Genomic DNA, 22,234 nt, shown 5'->3' with positions numbered 1-22,234 from the left:
ACAGCTACACATGTGAGGATGTGACTCAGCCAGAAAAGGTTTTGCCTTCACTTCACCTCACTGCTGGGCTTTGACGGGAAGCTTCACCTCACAGAGAGGTCCATGATTTGCATAATGGAGGGGATTCAAAAACTATGGAATCAGGAGAGAGTGAGCTCTGTAGGTAAGTAGAGATGCAGGTAACGACTCCTCCACTCAGGTCTGCTCTTCAAGCTCCTCTGTTCTGTTCCATTTTTTAACTTTCCCCGTGACCTATTTCACTTCTTAACACTTGTGATATTGTGATTTATAATAACAATATATATTGATCTTCCTCCTCGTTTCCAGCACAGAGCTCTTAAAACCCTTGAAATCTCCTAAGTGATGAGAATATAAAGGTGTCTTTTGTTAATGAGGAGACTTTTGGAAAACACCTAAGAATGGGGGCTGATCACCAGAAGAACAATCCATGTGATTTGAGGATTGGAACCTTCCCACCCCTTTGATCTCTGGGGAGGGGAGAGGCGGGCTGGAGGTTGAATCAATCACCAATGGCCAATGATTTAATCAATCATGTCTATGTAATGAAACTTCTGTAAAAACTGGAAAGGATGGGGTTCAGAGAGCTTCCGAGTTGGTGAACACATAAAGGCTCAGGAAGAATGGTGCCCTTGGAAAGGACATGGAAACTTCACTCCCTTCTCACCTACTTTGCCCTGTGCATCTCTTCCATCTGGCTATTCCTGAGTTATATCATCCTTTTATAATAAACTAGTAATCTAGTAAATAAAATGCTTCTCTGAGTTCTGTGAGCCAAATTAGTTCACAAAGCTACTGACTATTTTAGCAAATTAATTGAACCCAAGGAGGGGGATCATTGGAACTTCTGATCTATAGCTGGTTCTCAGAAGCACAGGTGACAACCTGGGCTCACAGTTGACTACTGAATTGAGAGGGAAGGCAGTCTTGTAGGACTGAGCCCTTAACTTTTGGAATATGATGCCATCTCTGGGTAGATAGTATCAGAATTGAGTTCAACTGTAGGACACCCAGCTGGTCTCCAAGAACTGCTCGATGGTGTGGGGGGAAAGCCCACACACACGCTGGAATTGGGAGAACACTTAACATAGGAACTCATAAGGAAAAACTGCTCCACTGAATATAATCTGAATGACTTCTTGAAATGCTTTTCTCTCCCGTGAAGCAGAACTGACACTTTAGCGGTCCTCATGAAGCTGGCTGGGGAGGTTCAGTGCCCAGGGTGAAACAAGGCAAGGTAAACTACCCAGGCAGCCACAGGGGCAAACCACAAGGACTCAAGCTGGAGCCTGAACCTAATCTCAAGTACTGAATATATTGTGCCAAAAGACTAAGTATACAAACAGACAATGGCCAAACCATCTACAACAATAGAACTCTGACCCGTAACCTCAGCAGCAATCAGATTAGAACACTCAGGACCAGGACTTGGTCAATGAGTGCCAGCTTCTCTAACTGTTGTCCCCACTCCAACCCAGGACCAACAAAGAAAATCAAATATACTCCCCAAACCAGTCACATGTGATGACTTGCTTCTCGTTAGCCCGCCTCCACCTTCCCCATGCCAACAACCTCCAATAAGAGTATAACTGAATCATTCCCCTTTTTTCACTCTTAAAAAAAACTCCCCTGCCTGCCTTTAAATCTCTGCCAAATGCTAGTGATGGTAGCTGAGTTTCTTGCTATAGCAAGCTCCGTCTTCATGGGGAAGGCTGTACTACAAATTTAACAAATAAGAAACAGGCAAGGAAATATCAATTGATTAGTCCAAGGTAAAAGAGCTCATAAGTGGCCGAGTCAGGACATAGATCTGCAGAACATACATCCAGGGCTCCTAACTTCACCATTTAAGCCTGTGGTTTCCAATGTTCAAATAAATGACTTCAGAAGTCTTAATAGTGATATCATGAAAGTCATATTACAAGGATATTGCTCCATGAAAGCATCTGTGTGTCTCCCTTTCTCACTCTGCCTATGAGTGTGTATGGACGTGCCTCTCTATCCACACACATCTTTCCTGCTTTGTCTGGGATTTTGAAGCTCTCTTCCATCATGTAGACCACTAGTTTCTGAATCTCCACATGCATCTTTTTCCGTGTTTATCCCTCCCTCTTCTCTGACCATGACTATTCTAGATGTACTCTGTGGCCATAGTGTAGAACAGATTCCATAGAAAAAAGGGGCTCTCATTCCTCACCTTGGAATTATTCCATAAATCATACTGGGAAACAGTTTTGTCCCATTCATAAAGATAAATGAATTTAGTTAGGTCCCAGAAACCTGGCAAAAGAGAAAACATATTACACACTTCGGCCTCTTGCTCATCCTTTAAATCCGAAGGACTTCTAAGGCATTTCAACTTAAGAGTGATTTTACATTTTCAGAAATTCTTTTTAGTGTATACAAATAGTACCACCTACTGGGCCTAACTTTTTTTACAGTCCAACACTCTGGATCTTTCAACATGCCCCACTGGGGGGGTTGCATAGAGAACTGAAACCAGTGCAGAAGTTCTGCCACTTACTAGCTGTGTGAACTTCAGCAAGTTATGTACTTTTCCAAAGCTACAGTTTTCCTTTCTATTGCATAGAAGTTATAATACATCCTACCTCGTAGGGTGTTATAAGGATTAAATAGTGTAATCCACATAAAGTACTTAGCATAATTCCTAGTAAGTATTTAATAACTGACAGCTATTATTACTATTATTACCTAAGCAGGATGCGCGTTTTATTGCCTGCCTTATTTTTTCTGAGCCACAGACCTAGCGTCTCAATGCACATTTCAAACAGAATATGCCATGAGCTTCTCAAATGCAATATGTACAAAGTTAACCTCATTATCTTCCCCAAAAGCTCCCTTACTCAGTCCCTGATATCCTCCTTATCCTCTGCAGGGAAAAAAATGTGTTTCAATAAGTAATTATGTAAAATTGCACAGTTTAAAAATAAATGGTGTGTTTATTAATAAATATGTGTTTTCTTCTTTCATAGTCAAATAAATAAATAAATAAGCATTGTTGAGAGCACTCCTTTCGGGGTTATCTTATTTTGATTCTGAGAGCTATTTTGAAACTGTAAATTATAGACAATTAATAGCAATGCAAAATAATTCTTGTCTATAGACATGTAAATTATATCCAATAGAGGTTTAAGTGGCATTCCCCACCGTGGAAAACATTAGTTTTGCCTTCATTTGCATGTTCATTTTAATATTCCTGATCTGTAAATGTAAGCTTCTTTTGAACTAGTGGTAACATCTTACCAATTCCCTCTTTAACAGCAAGTTAAATAAAATCTTTAAACTGCATTCTCTTTATATTTGTATAAGAGGCATGATTTTGCCTCCTTTGAAAATTATCTTTTAATACTTCTCTCAAGGAATAACAATACTATTCATCCACAGTTTTCCACTGAAACACAAAAGAAGTCACCTTGACGCTCTGACCCTCACACCCCACATCTAACAGTCAACAATTCGATCAAGTGTGTCTCTAGTTCAGAGAAGGGATCACGGGGAACTGCCTGTAAAGCATTTAGCCCAGTACCTAGTGTACAGTAAATACTCACCTAAAGGTAACTATTATTAAATCTCACAGACTTGTCTGTCTCTTACCCTCCCTCCTTCCTCACTGGCTAGTTCAGGCCCATTTCATTTCCTGTCTAGGTCACTGATTCCTGTTCCACTTGTTCCCCTGGCCCCATCTCCCCTCACTTCTCCATCCTCCCCCACAGAATAATGTGAGGGTCTTCCCATTCCCTGCAGTGGTCATTGTAAGAGGAGATAAGCTTAAGAGCTTCTATACTCTCCCAGTCCTAGGGCCCACTCCCAATCACCGCTTCCCAATTTAGAAAGTTTCACATGTAAGCTGTAGACAACCAAGAAAAACAACACCCTTTACAGTTGTCCTGTCCTTGATAAGATACATTATTATTTTCAGTCTCTAACTTCAGAACATTTTGATTTTTTTTAAAGTCTACACTTAGTTTGTTCTCTTCAGAAAAACTTGATTAGTGATTTTAAAATAGACCTAAAAACTCTAAGCCAAAAGGAAAAATATAATGAGACAATTAGCTTGTATCAATAGGATAAGACTATTGAGCACATTTTCCTACAGAGTAAAAGTTATACTATTTAACTATGCAACGTTTTTATTTCTGACGTCTGTTTTCATGGAAGTGCCAGCAGCCTTTATAAAGAGTGTGACTGTGATTAGTTATGGCCAGGTTAGTAAACAGAGAAGGAGCTAGGGCAACATGTGGATGGAGAAAGAAACTAAGCCTCAACGTCAGCAGAGGAGAACACATGTCACCAACACGCTATTCTACAAAATCAAGACATAAAAGGAGTCAAAGGGAGACATTCCAGAACATTAGAGAAGGAGGGTGGTGATTGTAGAAGGAAAATGTTACTAAACGCAGATTGGGGCAATTAGGTGGTGTTCACCAAAATGTTAAATGCACATATCCTCTGGCACAGCAGTGATACATCTTAGACTCTATCCTATAGAGATAGTTATGTGTACAAAGTTGTTTATTGCACTGCTTACAACAACAACAAAGGGAAATAGTGTTAGTAGTGGAATGGTTAAATAATTTGTGAAACATCCTAACTTTAAGAAACAGAAACTCAACTAACTGGCATAACAAGGAAACACTGTGGCTCATATAATTGGGAGTCCAGTGGTAAGATGGGCTTCGGGGTTGCCTAATCCAGTGGCTTCAGTGCCATTTCTCCACAGTTCCCTTGGATTTGCCCTTCTGCTGGGACCAACATCATCCTCAGCTTGCAAAGAGAATAGTTGCTGCAATTCTAGGCTACAACCGGTAGAAAAAGAGAGAATCACTTCCAGAATTCTTCCAGAAGCAGATTATGGCAGACAGCAACTTGTATTTAAAAAGTCTGTTTACCCCTTCTTCCTGGTCACATGGCCACCTAGCTAGGGACAACCTTTCCCAGTCTTTCTTGCAGCTGGTGTGGCCACGTGATCACTTTCTTGCGAACGGAATGTGAATGGAAATAATATGTGTAATTCCTCCTTCATTTACTTAAAAGGAAATTGCTTACTCTGGATTTCCTCACTTCCTCATTTCTGCAAGCTGTATTGTGTTCATGGCAGCAACCCAGCTTCAACCATGCAAAGGACAAAGTCCTCAGAGATAACAGAGTAACAAGATAGAAGGAAAAAGGTTTTCTGAGTGACCCAAGCAAGAAAGCTTCCTTACCAGCTTAGAGTGGTCAAATTGTTGCATGACAGAGAAATAAAATTTTGTCTTATTTGTTCCACTGTATTTAGGGGTCTCTGTCACATCAGCTTCCCTTTTACACTAATAGAAATATCTTAAAATCTCCAGTGAATCTCCCCTCGTGTCTCAAGTCCTCATACATAAATTGAATCAAAGCCTGCTTCTAAGGCAGTCATGTGCTAGGGGGTTGGGATTCTCCTTTGACCAAAAGACCCACACATGGAGCTGGGGGTGGGGTCAGCTGTCTCTGAGAGGCTCAGAGCTGCATGGAGAAGGCATGAATCGACCTCTAAATCAATTTCTCTCTCTTCCCCATTACTCCTGTCATAATTCTCAGTGGTTTCTTTTTTTTTTTAAGATAGATTTTATTCATTTTTAAATTTTATTTATTTATTTTTGGCTGCATTGGGTCTTCGTTGCTGCACACAGGCTTTCTCTAGTTGCGGCGAGCGGGGGCTACTCTGTTGCCGTGCGCCGGCTTCTCATTGTGGTGGCTTCTCTTGTTGAGGAGCACAGGATCTAGGTACACAGGCTTCAGTAGTTGTGGCTCACAGGCTCTCAGTAGTGGTGGCACACGGGCTTAGTTGCTCCGCAGCATGTGAGATCTTCCTGGACCAGGGCTCGAACCTGTGTCCCCTGCATTAGCAGGCGGATTCTTAACCACTGCGCCACCAGGGAAGCCCAATTCTCAGTGATTTCAAAATCAACTATACAATCCTTCCATGCCATGTCCTCTCAGTTCCTTAGTCCGCTCTCTCTAATGATCTTATCCTCCACCTGTCCCATCCACCTACTACTATGTTCATATGCTAGACCAGTGCTGCCCCACAGAACCTTCTGCCATCATGGAAACATCCGATCTTCAGTCTCCAATGCGGTAGCCACTAGCCACGTGTGGCTGTTAAGCACTTGAAATGTGGCTAGTGCCAAAGAAGAAATGAATTTTTAACTTTATTTACCATTAAGTAATTTAAATCTAATTTTAAAAAGCTACATATGGCTAGTGGCTATTGCATTAGACAGTGCAGGCCTTGACTGTGTTATTCTCAACAAGTGTAATTCTCCACAATCTGAATTACAAACATCCTACTCTCCACCAACATCATCATATTCTTCCAGATAACTCTTCCAATGCAATATTCTCTTCAAACTCCTGGGACTTGCAATCCAAACACTCTATCATCTTTCACTGTCCCACCTTCCTTTATTTCTCATCTCCCTCATTACCCAGCTTAGAGTTCATGATCTTATAACATCACATTTGCATACACTCTCAACTCCATTCATTCACACTTGGAAGGCAGGACTCCAACTCTGGCCAAAATCCAACTCTCCACCTACTTCAAACTCCACCTGAGCACTTAACCTTAGGTAGAGGAAAAACACTCAGCACCCTAACTGATCACTCTTCAACTCATGCTTACCCTACTGCCCCCCAAATCCTGCTAGATTTTTCTAATTCCTTCACGCCCCAATCTCATCTCCAAGATGACTATTCTATATCATCCCTTCTCACTACAAACCTCTACCATTTCCTTCTCACCTCTCTCTCAGATGAGAAAATAGTAGCAGTTAGCAGATAACTTTGACAGATTTCCACCAACTTCTCTCCCAAATTGTTGAGTTTTCCCTTTCTACTGGGTCATTCTCCACAGTACATAAAAATGCCTTAGTATTCCTGTTTTTTAAAAACCCTCCCAAACCACACATCTCTTTCAGCAAACGCTTTTATACATCAGAGTAACATGATCTGATTTATGATTTAGAGAGATAGTTCTGGAGAATGGATTATAAGGGAGCAAATGCAAGTAAGAAACCTAATTAAAAGACTATTTCAGGACACTAGTTCCAGCAGTAGCAAACTCAATAATGTTGATCATTCTTAAACTGGACCCTTTGGAGGCTGGAAAACTATCACAGAATAAGACAAACTAAAGAGACCTAACAGCTAGATGCAATTTATAAACTTTGATTGGCTATGTTTTTAATGTTTATTTAGTTAGTTAGTTAGTTAGTTGCACTGGGTCTTAGTTGCAGCAGGCGGGCTCCTAGGCTTGCGGGCTCCTTAGTTGTGGTTCACCAGCTCCTTAGTTGTAGCATGTGAGCTCCTTAGTTGTGACACGTGGGCTCCTTAGTTGTGGTCCACTGGCTCCTTAGTTGCGGCATGCGAACTTTTAGTTGCAGCATTCATGTGGGATCTAATTCCCTGACCAGGGATCGAACTCAGGCCCCCTGCATTGGAAGCACAGAGTCTTAACCACTGCACCACCAGGGAAGTCCCTCGATTGGCTCTTTAATCAGGAGAAATATAACCATAAAGAGTGGCATGTGGTTCAATGTATGCAAATCAATTAATGTGATACACCACACTAACAAAATAAAGGATAAAAATCACATGACCATCTCAATAGATGCAGAAAAATCATTTGACAAAATTCAACACAGTTTCATGATTAAAACTCTCAACAAACTAGATGTAGGAGGAATTTACTTCAACATAATAAAGGTTATATATGGCAAGCCTACAGTTAACATCATACTCAGTTGTGAAAAACTGAAAGTTTTTCCTCTAAAATGAGGAACAAGACAAGAATGTTCACTCTTGCTACTTATATTCAATATAGTACTGAAAGTTCTAGCCAGAGCAATTAGGCAACAAAAAAAAAATGAAAGTATTAAAATCAGAAAGGAAGAAGTAAAATTATCTGTTTGCAAATGACATGATTTACATATAGAAAACCTTAAAAACTCCACAATAAATAAAATGTTAGAACTAATAAACAGAGCTATGGTGATTAGAACAGTATGGTACTGGCATAAAGACAGACATAGAGACCAATGTAACAGAATAGACAGCCCAGAAATAAACCCATACATATACAGTCAGTTGATATTTGACAAAGCTGTCAAGATCACACAAGAGGGTAAAGGGAGTCTCATCAACAAATGGTGTTGGGAAAATCAGATATCAACATGCAAAGTAATAAAACTGGACCCTTCTCTTATACCATGCCAAAAAATCAACTCAAAATGTATTAAAGTCTTAAATTTAAGAACTGCAACTATAAAACTCCCAAGAAATAACATATGGGAAAAACTTTTTGGCATTGTTCTTTTTTTTTTTTTCACCTGCTTTTAATGCTAATCTTGTTAAATTAGGGAAGAAAATAATGTTAAAAATGCCGTGTTAGGAGAATGCAACTCGAAGTAGTTTCCTTCAAATCAGCTTAATTTTTTTAACATCTTTATTAGAGTATAATTGCTTTACAATGGTGTGCTAGTTTCTGCTTTATAACAAAGTGAATCACCTGTACATATCCATATATCCCCATATCTCCCATCTTCCCTATCCCACCCCTCTAGGTGGTCACAAAGCACAGAGCTGATCTCCCTGTGCTATGCGGCTGCTTCCCACAAGCTATCTATTTTACATTTTGTAGTGTATATATGTCCATGCCACTCTCTCACTTCATCCCACCTTACCTTTCCCCCTCCCCGTGTCCTCAAGTCCATTCTCTATGTCTGTGTCTTTATTCCTGTCCTGTCCCTAGGTTCTTCAGAACCTTTTTTTTTTTTTTTTTTTTAGATTCCATATATTTGCGTTAGCATAAGGTATTTGTTTTTCTCTTTCTGTCTTACTTCACTCTGTATGACAGACTCTAGGTTCATCCACCTCACTACAAATAACTCAATTTCATTTCTTTTTATGGCTGAGTAATATTCCATTGCATATATGTGCCACATCTTCTTTATCCATTCATCTGTCAAGGGACACTTAGGTTGTTTCCATGTCCTGGTTATTGTAAATAGAGCTGCAATGAACACTGTGGTACATGACTCTTTTTGAATTATGGTTTTCTCAGGGTATATGCCCAGTAGTGGGATTGCTGCGTCATATGGTAATCCTAGTTTTAGTTTTCTAAGCAGCTCATGCAGCTCAATATCAAAAAAACAAACAACCCAATCCAAAAATGGGCAGAAGACCTAAATAGACATTTCTCCAAAGAAGATATACAGATTGCCAACAAACACATGAAAGGATGCTCAACATCACTAATCATTAGAGAAATGCAAATCAAAACTACAATGAGGTATCACCTCACACCAGTCAGAATGGTCATCATCAAAAAATCTACAAACAATAAATGCTGGAGAGGGTGTGGAGAAAAGGGAACCCTCTTGCACTGTTGGTGGGAATGTAAATTGATACAGCCACTATGGAGAACAGTATGGAGGTTCCTTGACATTGTTCTTAGCAATGATTTCTTGAATATGACACCAAAGGCACAGGCAACATAAACAAAAATAGACAAGTGGGATTTCATCAAACTAAAAGGCTTCTGCACAGCAAAGGAAACAACAGAACGAAAAGGCAACCTACAGAAAGGGAAAATGTTTGCAAACCATACATCTGATAAGGGGTTAACAACCAAAATACATAAGGGACTCCTACAACTCAATAGCACAAAACAAATAACCCAATTTAAAAATGGGCAAAGAACTTGAACGGACATTTCTCTAAAGAAGACATACAAATGGCCAACAGGTATATTAAAAAGTACTCAATTTCACTAATTATCAAGGAAATGTGAATCAAGACTACAATGAGATATCACCTCACACCTGTTAAGATGGCTATTATCAAAAGCAAAATAAAAGATAAGTATTAGAGAGGATATGAAGAAATTAGAACACTTCTACTTTGTTGGTGGGAATGTAAAATAGTACAGCTGCTGTGGAAAATAGTATGGAGGTTCCTCAAAAAATTAAAACTAATATGATATCGCTTATACGTGGAATCTAAAAAAAGGATACAAATGAACTTATTTACAAAACAGAAATAGAGTCACAGATGTAGAAAACAAACTTATGGTTACCAGGGGATTGGGGGGGGGGTGATAAATTGGGAGATTGGGACTGACATATACACACTACTATATATATAATAAGAACCTGCTGTATATAGCACAGGGAACTCTACTCAATACTCTGTAATGGCCTATATGGGGAAAGAAACTTTAAAAAAAAGAGTGGATATATGTATATGTATAACTGATTCACTTTGCTGTACACCTGAAACTAACACAACATTGTAAATCAACTATACTGCAAATAATTTTTTTTTTAATTAAAACTAGAACTACCATATGATCCAGCAATCCAACTTCTGGGTATTTGTACAAAAGAATTGAATCAGGATCTCAAGAAGATATTTGCACTACCAGGTTCATCGCAGCATTATTGACAATAGCCAAGATGTGGAAACAACCTAAATGTCCATGATGAATGAATAAAGAAAATGTGGTATATACATACAATGAAATATCATTCAGCCTTAAAAAAAAGGAAATCCTGCCATAGGTGACAACATTGATGAACCTGGAGACATTACTGTAAGTGAAATAAGCCAGTCACAAAAATACAAATCTGTATTATTCTATTTATATGAGGTATTCAAAATTGTTAAACTCATAGAAGCAGACAGTAGAATGGTGGTTGCCAGAGACTGGGGGGAGAGGGAAATGGAGAGTCCTTGTTCAATGGATATAAAGTTTCAGTTATGCAAGATGAATAAATTCTAGAGATCTTCTGTTCAACGTAGCACCAGTAGTTAACAATATATTGTGCATTTAAAAAATTTATTAAGAGGGTATATCTCATGTCAAGTATTCTTACCAAAAACAAAGGGGCATGAGGAAACTTTTGGAGGTAATGAATGTGTTTATCACCTTGAGGGGTGATGGTTTCACAGATGTATGAATATGTCCAAGCTCATTAGATTATATATATTAAATATATGCAGATTTTTTGTATATCAATTATACCTCAATAAAGCCATTGAACCTAAAATGAGTGGTATATGGATAAATGTTTAAAAAATGGCTGGGGGTGTGGGGAGATCCCAGATTTGTAGTGTTTGCCAGTTTCCATGATGTAAATACCCCCACCATGAACAATATCAAGCTATTGTGTAGAGCATTACTGTGTGTAATGCCAAGCTATCACTGAACTTGGAAGAGATGCATATTCTCACTCTGCAAGCCAGCTCCAGTATGCCACTAGATAAGAACATTTTGGGGACAATTGGAGAAATTTGAAAGTGGACTGTATGTTGGATGACGTTATTGAATTTATACTGACTTTCTTAGTATAGAAAGGGAGAATGCCCTTACTCTTGTGAAATATGTGCTGAAATATCCTGTTGGCATCCTGATGTTTGAAGACTACTTTCAGATGTGTGTGTACAGGTGTGTGTGTGTGTGTACGTGTGGAGAAAGAGAAAGAGAGAGGGGAAGAAAATTTCAATGTGTCAAATGGTTGCTAGTTGATGAAATGGGTGAAGGATACATTAGTGTGCATTAATAAAATTGTTCTTTCAACTTTTCTGTGGGCTTAATATTTTTCAAAAGAAAAATTAATTTGTTGCCAATAGAAGATTTTATATAAAAATCTGAATTTGCAGTTTCTACTGAAAGGAACCTAAAACCTTGTAATTTGGGGCTTATGCTCTCAAATTACACCATTTAGCTGAACCTAATAGATGGGGAATGTGCTTCCCAGTCAGATCTTATCCCGGCCCTCTTCCCTCATTTGGGTTACCTTCCTGACCCCTGTGGACATCTGCATTTGCTCCCCTGGTCTAGAAACTGTTCAATGAGCTTAAGATGGTATTTTATGCTTGTTTCCAAGCACTCAATGGAGAAGAAAAAAAAAAAAAGATGTTGCCTATTATTATTATTCCAAGTGCTTGCTTCTGTAATTATTCCTCTTCTTAGATATTAGCCCTAGGCTAATACCTAAAACCAATTTTACGCTTTTTCAAACAGGTTTACCAGCTCCCTCTGCTAACCCTTTCCGAAAGGATGAAACAGCTTAAATTCCTTAAAAGTTCTGAATTTTGAAATCACACTTCTGGGGTTAGGGAACTCTAGACTTGGGAGAACTTGATGACGTGATAGTCACCTAATTGACTTTCTCCTATGGACAGTTCCTATGATGGTTCAAGGGACTAATTCAAGAGTCAGAATTTAGTAAGTAGAACGTCTGTTTCACTGGGGATTGTGGTTTGGAATGACTTGGCGCCCTCTAAAGGCTACAATGAGAAGAGCAGTCGCTTACCACGTGCTCCCCTTTAAGTTTAGGGCTCCGTCGGAACTGTGACGTTTAGGAGGGTGGAGAAAGGGGCAGAAGTCGCTTGTGGCCTTCGAATCCGAAGGCTTTATTCTAACTCGTCATTTAGCCCTCCTTCGAGAACACGGAAGTATCAAGCTGGTGCCCTACACAACTTTTTTTCCTCGGTGAGTATACTTTCTGCTGTCACTAGCATGACAGGAAAAACGGATGGTTTTTGTTTTAAACCGAGAGCACTTTGATTAAAGTCAGCATTAGTTTATTTTTTATTTTTTTTTTAGAACAAAGAGTTTGTGTTTGGAATTTTTTATTTTTAAAGACAAACACTATCTTTGGCTTTGGGCTGTGAGAAATAATTTGTCAAAATATCTGCTCTATGCCAACAAGGTAAGTGTCCTGGATTTTTTTTTTTTTTTTAATGGGGAAATGTTTCCAGAAGCTGCTTTCACAGAGGATGAATACTTTCCTTGGTGAGTACACTCCTTGAAAATGAATGTGATCTTCTCCTTCGAGAGCCTCTTGATTAGGGTTAAAGCAGCAGAATTAGAGAAAACCAGGAAGCAAAGGAACGTGCTAAGGAAACAAAGTTATGTTGTAGGGGAAAACCACCCTGAAGGAAGGTGTGGGTGAGAATAACAGAATCATGGGACTGTCTGTGATTCCAGGCTCACTTCTGATTTCATCTTTTGGTTGAGATGGAATTGTGAGGCATTGGGAAACACAAAATACTCCACAAGTGTTATGTTAGGAACTGCCGTAGCAGAGGAAGAGCACTGGTAGAGTGATAATAAGAAATATAAATAGATCCAAGTCCAAACTCATATAAATCATAATCAGCTACATAATTTGCTAATCATCCAAGTCTCTCCATGTCTCAAAAATGATTCCTGCATTTTCTGGTCTGTCAGGTATGGGATGGGGTTTTCATGTTGTTCAGAAGTCCAGTTCAGTAGTTTAGGGCTTCTTTTGATTAAGGAATTAAATGTCAGCAACCTTTGACCTACAATGGACCTTATGTTTATAGCCCACTTTACAGTTTACAAAGAGCTTAACACACCTTATGTCCTCCCGCCCCTTCAAGCCTGCAGTATTCTCCCCTGCCTTTCAATTCACATCTATTTTAGACACCAATTATTTGGCACTTAGACAGTCTCTAAGTCAGTCTGTAAAGGACAAGGTGTTTTTGCCCAGGAAAAATGCAGCCTACTGTGTGTCTCTAACTAGGTCTCCAGGCATAGCTAAGCAGCCCAAGAGTGTCTGCAAGCATTTGTACCCAGAGCACACTGCTGTTACAGGACGTACCACATGATATCATGTGTGTCAGCCTCTCTCCATATAGTGGCATCTTCCTGTGGACAGTCACTGGGTCTATATTTATTACTATTATTTAAGTCACTGGCTCTTAATCATTTTGGGGGTCCCCACGCTTGGCTCAGTACCTGCCCTTAGAGGTACACAGGGTGCATCTGTTGAGTGAATTAATTTGCTGCCAGTCTATTCACTGCAGCACATTTTGCATTTTAACCAGATCAGTTAACAACTATTTCTTTCATATTATTATTGCAAAAACACAGCACAGAGAGATCTGCCAATTCCAGACCTCTACCTAGTGCCCTGGAAGTTTAAGTGTTCTTATTGGTGGAGGCCATTTATTTCTGATTAAAAGCCATCTAAACCTTTTACTCAATCCAAAGGAAGTCATAGGTATGTTTGCCTATATGTTTCCAAACTTGTTGATAAATTTTATCAGCATGAGCTGTCTTTTCCAGGAAGAAGAGAGGAAAGGAGGGGGTCAGTTAGGGAAGTGGGAAATGAATGCTGAGTAAATATTTGGTGCTAGGCAGTTTTGTGTAATTATTGTCACTGTTTAAGACCCAAACAATCCTTCAATATGGCTATTTTTCTTATTTGCAAACAGTAAACCTTAAGGTGTGTAAGTGGGTTGTTTGGGGTCACATGCCTAGTCAGCTGCAGAGACAGAGTTCAAACCCAGCTCTGCTGCCTCCAAAGTCCATTCTTATTGCAGCCTGCCCAACTCTTCCAAATCAAAAGAGACTCCTAAATAAACAAAAAGTCTCAGGGGGAAAAGTGTAAATTTTGCTATAAATAATGAAGCCAGGCGTGAAGGTCTCAACCTTACAAAGGGTAGGATGGCAGGTAAGATTCGGAAACAGGCAGCCCTGAGAAATCCCTCTGATCCTTGTTGCAAGTCCCTGCCTAGATCTTCCTCTGGAACCAGGTGAGTCCAAAGGGTCCAAGGGCTCAGCAGTCTTCTTCTGCCCTCTGTAAAGTCAGTAACTTCACTTTGGTTTCGTGCCTGGGGGTTCTGATCTGGCTAGGAGGCAAACTACAAAACCAAAAGGACAAAATCCCCCAAGCCCAACCAGAAGGTGTGGCAGCAAACCTGAGCTCAGGTGAGGGAAGAGGCTTAGTAGCAGGAATCACAGGACACTTCAGGCTCTCAGACCAATGAGATGTGCACATCCAGGCTCAAACTCAGATACCCAAAGTCTCTCCAGACTCAACCTCTTATTAGCAGAGTGGCCTTAATTCGTGTTCAGTGATGATGCTATATGTTTTCCCATTTACTGGTAATCAGGGCTCAATAAATATGTTCTCCCTAGGTTCCTCAAGGCAAACACCACTATGGTGAGTGTCATGACACTACAAAAGTCACATAAGAGTTATATGGCAAGATCTCTCCTCAAAAAGTACCATGTCTTCATAGGCAAAGTCAAATCAGTTAAGTATATTTTATAAAGCAGATACTTTGAGGTCTCAACTACTCTTTGTGTGTTTCTCAGACTGGCCATGAGGGTTGAGGGAAAGGCAGCACTTGAGAGTGAGGACTCCTGACACTTCAAAGTCTTCCATGTGACATAAACCTGATTTGCTGAAATCAACTTGGTGGTTAGCCCATCTGATCAAAGCAAAAGCTATGCTGATGTTTGCAGAAGCCCAAAACATAAAATCAAGAAAAACTGGTTATAAATCCCCATGACACATTCACACTTCCTCCAATCTTTCCTGACAACATGGCATCCCCATTTCCATATGACCATATGACCACAGTTCTGTATTATGGTGAGTCAACCTTTCTCTGTGCAAAGTTAAGAACCTCCCCTAAATGCATGTAATATCTTTTTTGCTGGCGGGACATGGCCCATGACTAGCTATTCTTTAGAACTTTAGATGCTTTGAATAAAAAGTAACATTTTTGCTTGTTGCAATTCCTAGCATTTCAGAGGGACTAGGTGTTAGCAAAGAGTCCTTTTAATACTGAGAGGATCTAAAGTCTTAAGGGGATCAAGGTCCTGGCTACACTAGCTAATAATAAGAGCAAAATTTAATTGAGCACTTACTATGTAGCAGACACACTTCTATAACCCTTCCAACATATCTCAGTCATTTAATTTCACAACAAATATTTTAAATAGGTATTATTATTTCCACTCCCATTGTGCTGATGAGAAAACTGAGGCACACAGAGGATAAACAACTAGCCTAAGGTCATACTGTAAATAAATGAAGCCAGGATTCAAACCAAACCAGTGTGATTTCAGAGCCCTCATCTTTAAACAAAATGTGATTCTGCCTCAGCTCAAAGATGAAAGGATCACTGTAAAAGTTGACTTCTATGACAAGGGCTCCCTTCTAGCCTTGTCATATAAAGAAGGTTTGCTCAACCTATCTCATACAGAACACACCATGGCCAAGCGAGTTGCAGTGATTGGAGCTGGTGTGAGTGGCCTGTCCTCCATCAAATGCTGCTTGGATGAGGACCTGGAGCCTACCTGCTTTGAAAGAAGTAATGACATCGGGGGACTGTGGAAGTTTACTGTGCGTAGTTCATACCCTCCCACTTCCACCAATCATAATCTGGCCGTTTGCTTTGTCCCTGCCCAGGCATGGTTGCTTTAGCCTACCTTGGCGATCATTACGGGAGCAGCTCACTGCAGTAGCACAAGTTTGTTATGGTGTTGTGCTGACCCCAGGCAGGATGCAGTCTGATAGGCGATGAACTTGGACAATTGGCAGGGTAGGGACAAGAGACAGTTGGAGGAGAGAGGAAGAAAAAGTTAAGTCTAATACACAAACATAGTATTGGAAGTTACGATGATTTCTGGAGCAGGGACATTGTAAGACAAAGTAGCAGAGTGTCACATTGGGTAAGCTGAATGGCATTGGTGAATATGGAGCAGATGACACTTTAGGAAGGACAGAAGTTGGCAGCAGGGAGTGGAGCCCCAGCCCCCAGGCATTGTTCAGGTCTTTGGGAAGAGAATTGGCAAGGGTGAGGCAAGAATCCAGACCTTGAAAGGTCTAGGGGGTATTTTTCACATTATCAGAAGAAGAAGAACACAGGCACTAATCCACCCTTCTTAGGAATGTAATATGCAGCCTAGTGGGGTATGCTCAAGGCTAGGCCAGCTATTAGGTGACTTGAGCATCAGGAAGTGGGGCTGGAAATGACTAAATACCCCCTGCCTCTGACCAAAATTGGTCCTGGTTACTGGGAATAGCAGGGTCTTCAGAGGGAATAAAGGGGCCTGCCCCAGTGGTAGGGTATAAGGTGTCAGAAGACGGGAGGCCCAAGTACTAAATGCTTTGGTTGGGGAGAGAAGAGCAGCCTTTAGTGGGAGCTCAAGGTTGGGGAGGGTACTTCAAACTGGTATGAATGAGGGAAGCCTTCTTGGAGGAGGCAGCATTTGCCAGTCTTTGATGGATGGTGAAGAAAACAGAATAAGCAAATGCATGTAAATGATCACAACCCTAGGATTACAGCATACTGAGGAAAAATAATTTTTTTCTGGTGTACTATGGGCCTCTTCAAGCCACCAAATGTCAATGTGGAAGAAAGTATTAGGTCTGGTTTGTGTACCTTCTGATGTTTGACCCCATGGTTGGTTTGTTTTCCTTCTCCTATTGTAAAGTGATATAGATTAATTTTAGAAAACAGTACTGAGTTAAACAAAAGAAAAATACAAATTAAATATAATATCAATACTCATGAGTCAGCACTATCAAAATTTTGATGTAATTTTTTCCAGTCATACAACTACTTTTTTTTTTTCAAAAATGCAATTGTAGTATTCATTTTCATTCATTCAACAAGTACTCGTGTTGTCCCTCTACCAGGACATATGGGAAACAAGATAGACAAGGACCCAGCCCTCCTTACTGTCTGGTGGGGAACAGAAACAGTAAACAGATCACTACAATGCAGTGTGATTGGTTCTGTGCTCAAAGTACAGTGTGCTGGGGCAGGGCACAATAGCTACCTTGTGAAGATCTGTTGGGTCATGGAAGGCTTCTTAGAGAACATGATGGTGAAGAAAGAGACTTGAAGAAGAAAACTTCGGCCATGAGAAGTTCACTGGTGCCTTTAATATAGATCTTTTTGTTTTGTTGTTTTGTTTTTGAGTGACAGAGATCGAGACAAGACAACGAGTTGAGGAGTCCAGGAGAAAACAGAGGCTGCCAGTATGTGATGATTCTTTCATGAAGACCTAGATAAGACAGAGAGAGACAAGGCTGGAAGGGGATACAGGTTGAAAGAGAGCTTTGTTTTGTTTTGAAAATTTGAGTCTTCAGTATTTTAAGTGTGGATGGGAAGGAGCCAATAAAAAGAGAGAGGTTGAAAATATACATAGACAATAAACAGAAAAATTAGTGAGGAGCTCCTTAAACAAAGGCAAGAGGAAGAGGTGCAGAGCATGAGTGGAGGGAATAATCATGGCAAGGGAAGAAGGAGAAGAGAAGCAAGATAGACCATGGGCCCGTGTTCATGGAATTATTTAAGGGCAGTGTCATTCTTGGAGAGCCCTATTAAATGTTGTTAGCTTCTTTGTAGTTTGAGAAAGATATCGTATTTAACAATTCCAACCCCACCAATGATTTCTGATAACTATAGCATGGGGACCCAATGCTAACTTTTCCAGGAACTCTTTGGAATTACAAGTGGAACGCTAACTGCTGATGGTCTCTTTCTCTTCCTCCTATCCCCCCCACCACCCCATCAAGCTAACTGTGCTTTCACCACAGGAAACTTCTAAAGATGGGATAACCAGGGTCTACAAGTCATTAGTGACAAACGTCTGCAAAGAAATGTCATGTTACAGCGACTTCCCCTTCCAAGAAGATTATCCCAATTTCATGAAGCAAGAAAAATTTTGGGACTACCTCCAAGAGTTTGCTGAGCACTTTGACCTTCTGAAATACATTCAGTTTAGAGTAAGGTACCTTGGGTTATGGAAGGTTAATGAGTAGGGGCTGGCCCATTCACCAATCTGATGGAAATGGGATGCTTAAGTAAACTTCTTCCTGACTTTCTCTCTATGTGAATAAGGCAGATAATAACCCTGCTGGTCATGTTTTACTCAAATAAGTCACTAAAATACTGAATTTCCTGGTTCTTCCTCTGAATCCAGACTCTCATTCAGGATAAAATTTAGAATTTTTTTGAGAGGAAAGGAAAAATGGATTTTGTTCATGAAACCCATTGGGAAGAAATGACTAGAAATCTGAACCACAGATGATATAATGGGTCAAAACTCATTTTCCTAAATTTTTTCAACATTCGGTATTTTAATTCATCTCCTTCTCACCAGGAGTAAAAACTGAATGTTTCTTCCTTGCAGTGAAGGCATTCAGATGTTCTGGGTCCTAATCTATATGACCACTTTGGAGACTTTGCACAAATTATTTAACTTCTCTAGGGAAAAGATAAGCCAGTGTTAACAGACCTCCTATCGTGGGACTGACTTGGCCCACTTGAAATAACAGACATGGTTACCATACAGTCATTGTATGAGGTCCCAAGATGACTGATGGAAAGCGAGTGTTTGTCTTTTGCTTTCAGACCACAGTGTGCAGCGTAACAAAGCGTCCTGACTTCTCCGAAACTGGTCAGTGGGATGTTGTCACAGAGACAGAGGGGAAGCTGGACAGAGCTATCTTTGATGCTGTCATGGTTTGCACTGGACACTTCCTGAATCCCCATTTACCTTTGGAGTCATTTCCTGGTGAGTCATTTCTACCTGAAACCATGCCTACTTTTCTTACTTCTAGAAGTTACTGATTTGTAATTGGAAATACTTCCTCATGACTATAGACAACTTTATGTTTACACTCAGAAATAATATGTACAAAATAACTTTGAAGGTTATAAAACACTATAGAGGTGTCAGATTTTATTATTTACTTATTAATATAAATGCTGATCTTATCATTTAAGTTTTATCATGCCTGTCTGATTCAAGCTCAGTGATCACATAAGCCTCAAAACTATCAGATCGGTCATGAAAAAAAATAGGCTTCGAATTTTGTCATTAAATTACAGGTCATTTGAATCAGGAGTGACCTGTAATTCAATAACTTAAAGGAAGTGAGAATACAAGGAAACTTGACAGAATTTTTTTTAAGAAATAGACCAGAAATTATACATACAAAGAAATATTGTCACCCTTCAAAATAGTCATCACAATATTAATCCATCCACCTCTTAAAGCAGGGCTATCCACACAAAGGAGTTTTAGAAATTCCCCTTTGGAAATGCTTTTGATCCAATGGCACATTCTTTTTAATGAACTCACAATTGGCAAATCTCCATCTTTTGAAGTCAAGTGAGGATTACTAAAATGTAGTAAAGCTACTCTTCTTCCGTTACTCGTAAGTGGCCCTAAAGGCAATTGAGTATGAAGTTTTGAAACTTCTTTGAGGAATTAAAAGAACTTTTAAGAAACGAAGATGTGAAGAAGAAAGTTTGCAAACCTTAGACAATAAAAAATGAAATATAAATCTTAAAACACAATCTCAAATTAACAAACTATTCTATTTTCAAAATGTGTTAGGGACCGAGGAAGAATTCAGTACATAATTTTACAAAGAAGCAATATTGTAAATGGTGGGTCAGCTTCAGGCTTGCTGCTAGTCTATGGGCTAAATACATAATCACATAGCACTAAAGGAATATATAACTGCCTCTTATAACAATGTTTCTATGAGGAAATGTTGTCACAAGTGTCAAATAAGAGATGCTTTTGGAATTAAGTGTCTTGTCAGGTTTGAGGTGGCTAATCCTTTACCCCTAAGTACCTTCAGTTCCACTGCGACTATAACTAAAGAACACTGCTGCAAAAGAGCAATCAGGAGCTGAGAGGTGATGATCTTTGTGGCAGCATGAAGTGTCCAGACTGGCAGAAGTGGTCCCAAGGAAAGAGACTGGCTAAACATAAACTAGAGTAGCAACATAGTTTTGGATCATCTTGAGAGCAGACATTTCTACATACTTTAATGACCTCAGGGAGGTGGGGGAGGAATAATTATAGTAGAAATATTGAGGTGCCCCTTTCTTTTGCCCTAAAACCCAGATATTGGAGAAGGAAGAAACCCACACACATAGATTTTAGAGACTCCCCCTGAGGGGGTCTTGGTTTACGACCAGACTTTAGAAGAATCTGTTATGGGGGACAGCAGGACAGATAATCCCAATTTCCTCTGTGTTTCCAGAGTAAGGTATCTTGGTGAGTGGATACGATGTAAGCTTTCCAGGAAGTTCTGGTCTGCTACAGTTCCCTGCAGGCAATGGCCCTGGATAAGTAGCATTTAGCATAATGGTTATGCACAAAGCTCTGGATCCATACCCTGTGCTAGTTGCTTAATCTTGGATGAACATAACCTCTGTAAGCCTCAGCAAAGTGGAAATATAAATTCCCATCTCAGAGTAGTGATGAGGATGAAATGAGATCATCAATGTAAAATACTTAGCATAGTACAGAGCACACAGTAAGCACTCTATAAACAATAGCTACTACTGTTATGAATCATGACCTTTTGGAAGCTATTATCCACCATCTGAGAATTGCTTGGAAGAACCTGCTTCCTAAGAAGCAGGTGCGTCCCCCAGACGAAGAAGTATTTCTCCCTCTTAGTTAAGTTATAACCCCAGTTATAAGCCTCAGCAGCCATTCCATCTCAGAGTGCTGGATCCTCCCAGAGCCCATACAGGAATCACGGGATGGGTAGCACAAAGTGCAGTTCTGCAGGTCACCCCTCTTCATTCTCCTCTCTCCCACACTCAGAAGTTGTGTAAGAGTGACTCTCTAAACACACATCAGTTGTAATCATTAGTTACAGGTTAGTGGTCACAAATGCCTAGTTATATTTGATCAATTATTAACAAATGTTCTTAAACTTTGTGAGCGTTGTGCATGGACTTCAAGCTCCTGGTCTTCCTTCTCCTAAGGTAGTTGCTAAGCATTTTCCAACACATAACAGTAGGGGAATAAGTATAAGATGAAGAAACCACAATAGCAAACTATTCCAGAGATATTTGCTGACACGGCAAACTAGGCCCTGTGCCTCCTAGCAGACCGTTTTTTTTTCTGAATTAGTAGTTTTGATTTACCAAATAGATTCCTTTGGGGCAGGGGAAGGGGCAAGGCATTATTGATATAATCATTGATTCAGAGCTACCTATGCATTCCATACTTTTTCTTGGGTCCCCTGCTCAAATATGCAATTATGGAGAACCTATTATTTGAAAAGCATTGTGTTAGGTACATACAAAATCTATGAACCGAGGTTGAGCCCTCAGGAAGCTTCTCTCCAGCCAAACCTCAGTGAATGGGTTGAAGCCCCACTCTCTAATGCATTCGGGGCACGTGCTCTTCCCCCTTCTTGAAACCCTCTTAGGGCTTCCCTTTTCAAATTCCTAATCATCTTTCGTATGTCATTCTTTGAAAAAAAAAAAAAATCACCTCCTCCAGGATGACTTCCCTGGCTCAGTCTAGGCTGATGCCCCATTGAAGGCATCGTAACACCTCCTGTTCTGGGGG

The 22,234-nt window shown here is 40.0% G+C and overlaps 1 protein-coding gene and 1 long non-coding RNA gene across 2 annotated transcripts in view; one reads left to right on the top strand and one right to left on the bottom strand.

The window, feature by feature from the left end:
• Positions 1-22,234, bottom strand: part of LOC309636332 — a 179,226-nt gene that overhangs the window by 48,817 nt on the left and 108,175 nt on the right. The window lies entirely within an intron of this gene.
• FMO4 (flavin containing dimethylaniline monoxygenase 4) overlaps positions 12,569-22,234 on the top strand; it is a 33,850-nt gene continuing 24,184 nt past the window's right edge. The window contains 4 exon segments of the mRNA XM_082389165.1: positions 12,569-12,865; positions 16,096-16,235; positions 18,441-18,629; positions 19,258-19,420. Of these exon segments, the coding sequence (XP_082245291.1) occupies positions 12,814-12,865; positions 16,096-16,235; positions 18,441-18,629; positions 19,258-19,420 (544 nt within the window). The 5' untranslated portion in view covers positions 12,569-12,813.

Source organism: Balaenoptera borealis (genome assembly GCF_965194805.1).
Source record: "Balaenoptera borealis genome assembly, chromosome: 1".
In the NCBI taxonomy this organism is placed as follows: domain Eukaryota; kingdom Metazoa; phylum Chordata; class Mammalia; order Artiodactyla; family Balaenopteridae; genus Balaenoptera; species Balaenoptera borealis.
Note: the sequence above shows the minus strand (reverse complement) of the source record. Positions and strands in the feature narration are given on the sequence as shown.